Source organism: Trematomus bernacchii, unplaced genomic scaffold, assembly GCF_902827165.1.
Source record: "Trematomus bernacchii unplaced genomic scaffold, fTreBer1.1, whole genome shotgun sequence".
NCBI lineage: Eukaryota > Metazoa > Chordata > Actinopteri > Perciformes > Nototheniidae > Trematomus > Trematomus bernacchii.
The window spans coordinates 10457116-10469505 of record NW_022987851.1 but is presented as its reverse complement, the minus strand read 5'-3'; the positions used below and the strand labels follow the sequence as shown (position 1 = coordinate 10469505).

Here is a 12390-nt window from a genome sequence, read left to right as displayed (position 1 = left end):
ATGTGGAGTAACCCAATCAGTTTTCCCAAATGTCAAGAGAATCTGCATCAGAAACCCAATTATAACATTCCCCAAAAAAAGCATGCAATTTGAGACAAAAATTAAACTATGTCCGCTTCTAATTGTAAAGTATTTGCTAGCACTTGGATGATGAAGTGTTTGTTTAGCATTTTCAATCCCCATTCTCATTATTCTGCTCATGCTGGGGATTGAAAAGTGTTTAGTATGTTTATCTATGGATATTCTGCAATCATCTTTTACATTTGTTTTGAGCTAACTTCTTTAGTAACCATTACGTCCTTGATACAATTCCCTTTTGGTAATGTCTTCTACATCATCCCATGTGCAAACCATCAGAATAATGAATACCTGATTGGTGTTCTGTTCATATATCGCCCTCATGACCTGCTCTTTCGAGGTCGTAGCATTTCCCCCTCATTACCTCTCAGCTTCAGAGGTAAACTGTAGTTCATGGAGGAATTCTGGATCCAGTCCATTACATGCAGTACATTTTCTTCCTACAGGCACATCTAAACAGGATCTATCAGGTAGGAAATCCGCGTGGCACAGAAATGTACTGGAGTAGTGTTGCAAAGTATGCCTCCACATCTGACAAAAACCCTTAGTGTAATCAAATAATCCTCTTTTTTTTTAATTTAAAATTACCCAGCTGTTTCTTGAAAGCCCCAAGGAATGATCTCATCAGAGTTCATGGAATTGATTCGACTGCTGCATGCCTCCCAAATATAGCCTGAAAGATGTCACACTGATCTCGTGATAGCAAGTGTGTGGAGCTTATCTCATGAGATCACATGACAATTTAGTTAACAACTGTATAAACGACAAACGCCATTTCTGTGTCGCTGTTGCCTGATCATTTCAAACTTTACATCACAGCATGAGGATTAAAGCTGAGCTATAGTGTGTCTGTCATCTCATAGTACTGTAGATTGTCTAACATTCATGTCAGTATACCTTGAAAATGAAGGGTTAAAGTGCTCCACCTAAAATCCTTTGAGCATCAAACACACCCTGCAGACCAACACACAAGTATTTTTAGAGTACTGATGATAAAGTTGGCCAGTGCAGAAGTGGATTATGCTTCGATAAGAGCTTTATTGGGCATTTATCCAAGTAAAAACTGGTTGCTATTGGAATCCATTGCAATTGACAGGATTTCAAGCAGGCTGCAGCCACTGTGCCATCTACGAGCCTACAGGGCTGAGTGTTTGATATTCAAAAATAGGTTTTGAGTGAAGCATCACTTCGAGTGCAAAACACGCTACCACCATATGACGCACGTCACGACAGGCCTATTTTCTTCTGGGTAAACCCACACACACAGTGGTGAGGCTACACTAAACGCAGAGCCCAGTTACAGTTGCACCTCGTCCTATTATCCAGTGTAGATGTCTTATGAAAAGCAGCATTTTTGATGTACTTCCTCTTTTGCTAGCGACTTCTTTTGTGGTTGTCATAATCGAGGAGGAGAGCCTCCTCAGGGCTCTGCATCCTAACTGTATATGTCTTAAAAACACTTCGCCTGGCAGGCTTTACTGTACTGTAGGTGTGAAGATGGACTCAAATAAGTAAATAACACACAGATGCTGTCTGTTATAAACAAAGAAACAGGCAACTACAAAACATATCATCCTGCCCTCAATCTCTGCCCCTTGTAGCCCTGTTGACGTGCAGCACCATGGCATGTCACATGACACATGTCATGTAACATGCCACGGTGGCAGTATGTTTTGCGCTTTAGTCTGCAGTATGTTTAGTGACCCGTGGCATCTTTCTACAGCCGTCGTCAAAGAAATTATTAGCAGCCTTACTGACTGACCGTAGAGCAAAGATTTGTTTTCCTTCTAGTTCTGATTATCAGCCAGGAAAATGACTTCCCTAACGGGGCTCTAACAGATGCATGCTGGGACGGCTGCTAATTGTTCAACTGTCTTGTTCTGTTTGTTCATCCGATGTCCGTCTGTCATGCTATCTGTCATCATCATAACAGCTGTATTTCATCGAGGATGGAGTGACAATGAAACAACATTCGTTTGGGGTGGACATGTTGACTTAAAAAAAAAAAAGGCAGCTGTTTTGTTTTTTTACCAACCTTTAAGCGTTGCAGTGAAGGTTTTTTTTATCATTCATTTATTGATGTGAGATTTTTGTGTTTGTCAGAAAAACCAGTACAGATCTGTACTGTGCTATGAGAGATGTGTGCTGGTGACAAATATACAGAATTAATTAGCAGTTCATTTGAATGTGTTTTCAGTTCTTCGGCTCCCAAGGTGGTCATTTCTTGAATAATGCAGTGCATCCAGGACATGGAGTTTGTTTTTATGCAAAAGTTCATTTTATTCCCATACAATTCTTAACTTTTTTGGTCATTTCAATAAATAGTCCACTTCATAATTGTTGCTGTACATTAAGACAGGTAGCAGTTTCATCACTTAAGTGAAGATCTGCCTTATACTGTGGCTCAGTTATTAACATCTCACATTTTTGAGGCACCTAAACTAATTTCATGGTTCAATACTCAGTCTGAATATAATAAGAACGATACCAATTTAGAAAAAAAGCTTCAGAAATGAAACATCAGAAAGCATTTGTTAATGTTTGTAAGCTAGAATAAAGCCTGAAAAGGAAGTTTCTCCTACATGTGAACATAAGAAGAATAAAGATAAAGGTGAATGTTTTAATTATGTTATCCTCATCTTTCATGTTGGAACTATACTCGTAGCGCGGCAGATGGTCTCTTTCCCTGACGCACAGGATATGAAATGACTGTATAATGTTCGAGCAAAAAAGATCAGGATTAGAGAATACATGTAAGAAATGTTACATCTTATATTCTGTGATAAGACATGCACTGTCGGTTTGAAATCTTGTCTGGGTATGTTTGACTTGGTTTCCTTTTATTGGTCTCATGTCTTAAAGGTTAACGTGCAGAGAGACAAATTAATTCTGAATAAGCTTTGTCACGAAATGTTCAGTTTTGACACAAAAGCTTTGTTCTATAACTGAAGAAGATTTAGGGTGTATCATACAATACAGAAAAGCAATGGTACTGTTCATTATGACAGACAGGAGGAAAGGAGCAAATTCAAAAAGTGTTGATCACTTGCGGTTGCAAATTGACACTTATCTGAGGACAGTTTTGTTTTTGTTTATTCCGCTATTAATAAAGCTTTTAAACTTTAACCAACTCTACGTGAGGTTGTTTCAGTCTTTGAATGCATTTGCTGGAAGTCATTGTAGATAAGTGTGTTTGTTTAATAACTGAAAATGTAAATGAGGTATTTCTCCACGCTTTGTACATTATCTACATAATGAATGTTTGCCTTATTAGAATAAATATTGAACATTCTGCTTGAGTTTCAAAGCTGTAATTATCAGAGGACATTTCAAGTTTTAAGGAGTTAAAGAAGTTGTTGTGAATAAGGTCTAATTATTTTACTTTTTTTTTAAAGTGAGGATTTGGTGATGGCACTTTATGACTGTTATCTTTGTTTTGTTAAAAAATACAAGTCTCAGGACACAAATCTGCTTTCAAGGCCTGCTCTGTGTAACATCCAGAAGGCCAGTTAGAAAGGAAGCTCATGATTATTTAACGAGTAATGAGATGCTTAAAGAAAATGTGTAATTAATGTGGTGTGGCAAGGCGTCTGAAACAGAGGAATGCTTTAAACATAGCGTGCCAGTGCAGACAGAGCATTGTTTTCTGCAAACACAAAAGACCACTCATTTACAGCAGCACGCAGTCGCCCAGTAGTGCGGTGATGTAAGGCTTTCTTCACTAAAACGCAGTTTTCTGTGATGTGCTGGCAGAGGCTGTGAGCTCTGCAGTAAATGACACAGGACCATGACAATATGCATAGTCATCCCTTTCAGTCAGGCGTCACCCAGCAGCTCTCTGTACATACAGTGCATTCTGTTAGCATGTCTCCTTCTTGCCCTCTTCACGCTGAATTTACAATCCATGTCAGAACAAAAGGCAGGGATGATTTTCTATGGAAGGGAATAACAATGTGCTGGTAAAATGATAAGTCCTGTGGGAGCCGTCATTATATTGTTCTGAGTGTTAAGCTTGCAGGAGTGATTTTGTTTTGGTGTCTTCCGCTTTGCCCGCTTGCATTTGCTGCTGTTGATTTGTCCTTTTGTCTTAAGCAAACACCTGTCACAGATATGACAGCAGTACTTGTCCGCTCACTTACTGCAGGAGCGTTGTGTGTGTGTGTGTGTGTGGATGAGGTGGCAATGTTCCAGCCTATTAAGCTGCCTGTTTTAATTGGACCACCGCTCTTTCTCGGCACTGTGGTGATATTCAGCCAACTGCTGTTTGTCATGATGTACAGTGCAGTGTGTTTTACTGTGACAGTAGAGGACTTAACAATGCTCTTAGGAGCACGCAGAAATTAGACTCGCACAGTGGGCTCTGCATATGATTTGTCCAATAAGTATTTCATCGTCTACTCTTTTCACCTGCTTCTTTTCACAGTAGAAGGTGAAGCAGGTTAGTCAGGGGATTCTAAAACACCATATGTTCTTTGTGTTATTTAAAAGCCGCCAGATGGATTATGATAGGGTGATATTTAAAATTGATGGTTTGATTCACTGTTTTGCCCCCTTCAATTATTCCTGCAGATTGTTTTGGTTTCCTTGACATTTTCTTCCAGTTGCACCTGATGAAATAGCTGTTTATCATTTTGCCTGATACGCTTCAACACTTCTTCCGCTATGCGAGCCATCACATCCCATTGTCATGCTTAACATTTTCTCTTCAGCGTCTGTAGAAATCCATAGAGCATGCTTTCCGAAAAGCTTTTCGCATTGTGGGGTTGGGCTTTTCGGTGTCGTTGTGATTTAACTTGACGTGGCATGTTGACTAGAACAGTTATTGTATTTGATTGTTACCCAGAGGTTTGATTTGATGTGTAATGATGTGAATTCATTCTGTATTCAGTGGAGTGTGAGATATGACCAACAAGATTATGACAATCTCTTATTTTAAGGGCATCCTTGTTATTTGAAGTCCCCTTTAAGGAACTCTAAATTACTTGATACAATGTTAAACTCACCTTGATCCAAGTCACACATTGAGTTAAATAGCCTTGTGATGCTTTTGTCACTACATGATGTAATGGAGAGGCATTTAATAATGCTATTCTATAATAACATCCTTTCTTATAATACAGAACAGAAAGTGTTAACATCAATAAATATCCACTGACAGGCAGACGTGCTATCAGATCGTTTTTGAAACAATGAAACTTGAGTTATTCAAATCAAGTTTTTATCTATTTTAGCCTTGAAATACAATCAAGGAACACAAAAAAGCACTTTATTTCAGACAGTAGTACAACTGTTAACATTCAGAGCGGGACATTTGAGGCTGGCCACCTGTCGGCAGAGATTTATTTCCAGGTGTCACACGGGGTGCAGAAAGAGCTGAAACAAAATTGCTTCTTCTACTCCACTCATTGCTCATGAGAAACACAGCAAGCCTTGATGACTACTATCTCTTGTTCAGCTCAGCGTAGGAAAGGCTTTTTATGCACACAACAGTGATAGGGAAAAATATGTTTTATTGGATTTGATATCCTCATTATTCCTTCGAGCCTCTAAAATGGATTGTGAGCTGATAATTGCTGTACTACCTCGAACAAAAGGGCTGACATATCTCTGTTGTGCAGCGTAATGGATTCCCCTTTTCCTGATAAACCAATAACCTTCTTATCTGTGAGCATTTCCGTTATCGTGATGCCAATACACGTACTCCATGGGGGTTGGAAAATGTCTAGTTTCACCGTGCAGTACAGAAATATAAAACACTGTAGAAATCCCCCCAAATCCCCCTTTTTAAAGAATAAACTCCTGTTGTGACATAGCAGGCTTCTCCAGTAGGTAATACCTTTTATTGTATCTTCAGACTTTCAGCTCAGGGACAGTTAATGTACCGACAAATAAACTGGACACTCATTACTTGCATGCAATGTGCAGCATCCCAGCTTTTCCTGGATAAGAGTCACCTTCTAAGAATTGCTTTGCCTTTTGTTTGTCGTTGTGTCTCTGTCTTCTGCAGGCATCATGGACTCGGCCCGAGCAGCACAAGGTATTCTAAATGCATGACTTTTTCCTACACCCATCCATCTTTCATGTCAGAGGAATATAATTGAATTCTGGATGGATGCAGATCCAAATTCTTGATCAAATCAGGGTCAGGGAGAGTATGAACCCTGAGAAAGATGCAGATGCCTGTCTGTCACTATCTTTTCATTTGACTTATTTGGGTTTCCATTCTTCAGCCTGTTTCAATGCAAACGTTTGCATGCTTAAATATGACGTATGATTCATCTTCTTGATATCTTATAGATGTGATGCGTCATTCTTTTACATGCCGTTTTTCAACCTGTTTTCTGCTTTGTTTTAGACAGATTTGGTTGATTTTAAACTTCTCAAATCCGTCTGTCCTCCCACACACATCTCCAGATCTCACTTGATCTGATGCAAATTCTTAATTATATCTTTACAGCTGTAATTTATACGACCAAAGATGAATGACTATCTATGCAATTGAAAATGAAAGATGTCTTTTCAGCTCAGTGTATCAGAGCCAGGGACTGTTCCTGAAAGAAAGTGAACATTGGCAAGAGAAAGCGCAGTGTACTTGCCTACTTCACGATTAAATATATGCATTGCTTCTACATGTGAGAAAATTGGTGCAAAACACCACTTTGTCATTTCTAATTTTAGTGTACCGCACTTGAGGACAGTACAGATCCCTCTTGAAGGCAAATGTGTGCTCTCACGAAGTGTTTCTTCGATGATCAGCTCATCACTGTTTCAGGTGCAAGATCAAATGTTAGGCTTGCCATTGTTATTTATAATTTCATACCATTTGACAAGAAATGAATACATATTTTTAGACCATTTGGTTCTTTAAATAGAAAAGCTATTTTCAAATTGCAGGGAGCTCTGCACATCAAGTGAACCCGTCTTTTCCTTTAAAGCCTCTGTAGTTTTGAAAGAGGGTAATTTTTACTCTCCCTGTTTCCAGCAATCACCATAATCAATGTCAAAGTCAATATTGACATCTCCTCAATAAGAACCCCTATTATTACAAGGTCCAAAAGAAAAACGCTATCACACTTTGTATACTGTATAAGTAGGGGTCGATAACAAAAAGCCAAATCACTCTCATTTGCTTAAAAAGTGCAGCATCTACATACTCCGATACAATAGGTGGCGCTATACATCTTTTAAAGTATGTTTAATCTTCACCAATTAACACAGAGAAGAAGAATTAAAGCACGCTGACTAGAGTGCCGTCAGTTACAACGTTTTTCCTAGTTTCAGAGAAAGACAACACAATTACCATATCCAATATCTCTTTGTATGTACTAGAAAGCAACATTGAGAAGAGTCAGATCTGGTCGTTGTGTTTGTTAATAATTGTACTGTCTATTTGCAGATCTATAGAATATTACATTTTCCATTTCAGCTTGTTACATCTTAAACTCTCTTATATTCACATGTGCAAAAGACTTGAAAATTGATACTGGCCATAAGAAGCAGGTAATTATTGGTTTTCTAAACAGATGAAAGAAATCCATATTGTGAATCCCTGCTTACTGTGGGAGGTTAGGAAGAACCGTTTTCATCAAGCACAAGCTGACAGTAATGTCTATGTTTGTGTAAAACTGGGATTTACACATGGTTGCACCAACATTTGTATGCATCAGTAGTAATGTGCTGTCATGGTAGTAACACTTTAACCCAGAAAGAAAGGCCAGTGAAATGCATTATTTTGAATATGCATATAATTACTGAGCTGTAGAAAAATTAGCTTCCGAGTTTCCCACATAGGAGAAAGATAATGCAAAGGAAGTGACACTTTCCCCTAAAGCAAGAACGAACACAGCTTAAAAACAGAATTATTGCGTGCTAATTTATTTTATGAACCATAAAATGTGAACTGTTTTCTCACAAATGATATCTCTGCTGCATATTGGCAGCACCGTGGTTTCATGAGTGCATTGGTTTACTTTAATGGATCAGGCAATAATCATTTCCATTTTCTGACAAAATGATGCGAGTTTAATTCCACCTGCACTCTGAATTGAACAGTGTGTATCTCTGCCAGATTCCCCATGATTAGCCACAGGGGAGGATTGTGAGCAGGGGGAGTATGAGCCTGCTGAGCATGTTTGTAAGTGCGTAGCCAGCGGAGTGGTCATTGGACAGGGCATGGAAAGGAGAGTACATTCAGGTGCAGGTGTTTTTGTATGCAGGACCCGTTCGGCTTTGGTGAGACATGAGTTTAACATGTCCGCAGTGTATCCTCAATGTTCTGCTCGGATGTTCCAGCAGTGTTTCTTTCCTCTGCTAGTGGAGCTGCAGAAGCTGTTAGAGAGCGCTCTGCTGTCAGTTTGCTCTGATTTATTGGAGCCGCTTTTGTCGGAAAGTCTTTATTTTCCTTCCTCCATCTGTTTTATTGCAGGTTCTCGCAAAGACATGTAAAGTTGTATTGTACCTCTCTCTTAGAGGCACAAAAGTATATTTAATGGTTGTTTAATAAGGATGTTTCCTATAGACAACCACTCTGGCACGTTGTGCATTCATACCAAAAATATACTGCTATAAAACATTAATGAATCGCAACATTAAATTGCAGTAAAGACACCATTTTCCTCCCCATGATTATATTTGTCATGGGCTTCATACTTCATATGCGGAATGAAGGCTGGAGGGAAAGTAACCATATGTTGTTTTGGCTGGGATGACATGTTGATGCTGCTTTTTCCAAAAGTTGGAGAACACAATTAAAAAGGACTCAGTATTGGAGCATATAGTAACTAGGACGTTGTGAGGTTACATGGAGTGGCATGTTGCACAGATGCAGGAGTCAGAGGCGGTGCCTTAGGGTCACCGGAGAATGCCTCCTGCACAGGGGTTAGAATAAAAGGCTAGTGTGTTATGTAAGTCTCTCCCTGGTACTGCTACCCGCTATGCATAATGAATGCCTCAGACATGCTTTGTCTATTGAATTTGAATACAAACTAACGAAGGTTTCTCTTACATGCCTCCCCAGACTGGGCCCTAATTCAATATGTGTAAAAGCATCCGTGCCATTGTTTAGCCTGCAGCTTGGATTAAAGCCATGAAAGTGGCCAACAGAGAGGCTTACAAATGTAGTTCTGTAGCACCCTTTAAAATGAACAATTTACAAAAACATTAAAGCTTACTGTATAAAAGAGTCCTATATAAAAACAGTTGCATCTCCCAAATCCATGAAATAAAGTTGAGTCTTTGTGAGTTTGAACATTTGCTCTGCTCAATTCAAACATTAATTAACTGTTCATTTGAAGATAATTAAGGTTTTGAAAGAGACATCGTTCATTTCAGTAAGTAATGTTATGAGTAAAATCCTGTTGGTCCTTCTTCAAAAGAGTACATATTGTCCCTCTGAAAGCGTACACCCACAGTTTAGGGTCACATGACAACAGCAACCGTAACAAGAGTTGTTGACCCTAAAGGTCATGAAGCCACTTATGGTCGGATGTTGTAACCCTGCATATCAAGTTAATGAAACCAGGTATCTGTAGAGGAGGAAGGACATGTACACGTCTCATTAGCCAGCTGATCGGTTACTATGCCCCTGGTTTGTGACTTGTGCAGTTTACTAACAATGGGGAATATGCTTGGTATAGTTTAAAAAGCAATGCAAAAAACACCACAGCTCATGAACTGAAAATGTTCTTCTCAAAGAAATGTGATTGTGTGCAGTTTCACCAAGCCCAGCATGTCTTTCACATCAAAGTGCTTGTGTGGTATGTAAAGGAAATGCTGTGCTATCTAGCGCCATGCATCAGCATATTAAACAAGTTGGTAAGCCCTCTGTGTGAAAAGCTTGGGATGGTTTCTAGTGCCTTCTGTCATCTATTATTGATAAGCTCCCCTGTTCTGTCAACTGTGTCCTTATGTTTCTACGTCTTTACCGAGCAGACTGTGCCTTTTTCATTAACGTAATGTCTCTTCTGCTCATTAAAGGCAGGCTTTCTTTAAGCTTTTTTTTTTTTTTCAGGTCACATCTTTTTGCAGAAATGTGCTTTGTAGATATGCGAAATGGAAATGGAAAATAACTGATGCTAATGGCATGTTTTTTTCCCCTAAACCAAGCTATTTTCTGTTCCCATTTAGAGTGTGGATGGGAATGTAGTGGTGAGGAGTGATGCTCGTGTGTCCTCCCTCACTCTGAAGTATGTCAAGTATACAGATGCGGGTCAGTACCTCTGCTCGGCGCGCAGTGCCATTGGAGAGGATGATCAGCCTGCATATCTGGAGGTCCGCTGTAAGTATTTCCTTCTCTCTCATTAATTCAAGTTTTCAATTCAAGTTTATTTATATAGCCCAAAATCACAAATCCTATTTGTCTCAGAGGGCTTCACAAGTCAACAAGACTTAGAAGTGTTTCAGCCTCCAGAATGAGTGCAATGTACTAGAGTGACTTTCCAGTGATTCACGCGTTCAAACTGTACAAAACAAACATTTCCTGAGCTCTTGAATGTACTTTTATTTAAGGTTCTGACACACCAAACTCACATTAAAAAAACTAGCCGATTCTTGTGTCGCCTCACGTTGACTACGCCTTGCCCGAACAGCCGCACTCGAACACATTGCTAAGATTACAACCAAAGGTCAACATCTGCTCATCAAGAGAGGAAATAACTCTCTGACAGCAGGCAGCAGTATCTATATTCATCATACAAAAAGGAAAACTGGAAAACATATGATCAGCTTCCAGAGAACATACATTACATTACATGTTACTTGTTAGACGCTTTTATCCAAAGGGACTTACATACTCAATACTGTGGGCAATCCCCACAGGAGCAATTTGGGGTGAAGTGTCTTGCCCAGGGACACAACGACATGCTGACTGCAGTGGGGTTTGAACCTGTGCTCCCCAGATCCGGACACCAACGCACTATTCCACTACGCCACACACCTCCCATACGGAGCTCTGCATCACTCTCAGTTTTCAAGAAAAGCCTCAAGACCCACCTGTTCTGCACATTTTACTGACTGTTCTTTATTTTATTTATTTTGTATTCTAACCTTTTATGCTCTTAACCTTTTTTATCTTACCATATTATATTCAATATGCTCCTTAGATACATTTTTATTTATTTTTCTCCATATAGCATTGTGAAGCACCTTGGATGACGTTGTTTTTAAAGTGTGCTATATAAATGAAATGTATTATTATTATTATTATTATTATTATTATTATTATTATTATTATATACATACATTAAAACAAAGAATTCTTCCTCACCACTCCAGGCTAATAAGTGCCTATGTTTGTAGGACATGTAAAAACATTCAACAAACGTTCACCTCAAAATTAATCGGCTTGGCGTGTCGAGGCCTTTAAAACTCATTTATTTTAGACACTGTTAAACCACAGAACTCAGAACAGTTTGGCAGGATGTTTGTATTACATGCATTTCTTCCACTAGATGCCCCTAAGATCCACGGTGCCGTGGCAGTGTACACCTGGGAGGGGAATGCTGTGAATATCAGCTGTGAGGTCAAGGCTCATCCCAGTGATGTGTCTATCGCCTGGCTGAGAGACGGACTGCAGCTCCCCAACGCAAACACCACCAACATTAAGATCTTCAGGAGTCCATCAGCCAGCTACCTGCAGGTACACACACACACACACACACACACACACACACACACACACACACACACACACACACACACACACACACGTGTCAAACTACTATTTACACTTCATAAAGTAAATGTATACACACTCCTCCCATGCACACACACACATACCCCTTGTGTCATCAACATTTCATGAGACTCCGAGTGAGGGGGGTTTTCTTTCAGCTCCATTGTGAAAAAAAGAAATCTAATGAATAATTCAGCTGCAGGAGAGCTCATAGCAACAAATACAAATAGGCTACTGTAATGGACAAATAAAAAGGTCACCTTGAGAGTGTTTGACACTCAACTTTGTTTATCTGTTTTGCTATGTTGCCCTTCATTTTGTTGCTTTGTTTTTTCTTCTCCAGATAACCCCTGAGTCAGAGAATGACTTTGGGAGCTACAACTGCAGCGCCTCAAATGAGATGGGCACCGAGTCCAAAGAGTTCCTGCTCATCCAGGCCGGTCAGTGACTCTCTGAGCTTTGTTTTGAATTTATTTGTGCTGTTTGAAGGAATTATTGATGATATGTCAGGCGTGAACTTTCTATAAATACATAGGACAATGTTTTTCAGTAGTAACAAAACACAAAGAATCCCATTTCATAGTAGCGCATGAATTTAATTACAAAGCTTTTCTGGCTTCACGCTTAACAAAGAGATTTCA

The 12390-nt window shown here is 39.4% G+C and overlaps 1 protein-coding gene across 1 annotated transcript in view; it reads left to right on the top strand.

Annotated features, from left to right (window-relative positions):
- Window positions 1-12390, top strand: part of ncam1b (neural cell adhesion molecule 1b) — a 73468-nt gene that overhangs the window by 43674 nt on the left and 17404 nt on the right. Inside the window, 3 exon segments of the mRNA XM_034113332.1 lie at window positions 10204-10354; window positions 11526-11713; window positions 12093-12189. Coding sequence (XP_033969223.1) covers window positions 10204-10354; window positions 11526-11713; window positions 12093-12189 — 436 coding nt within the window.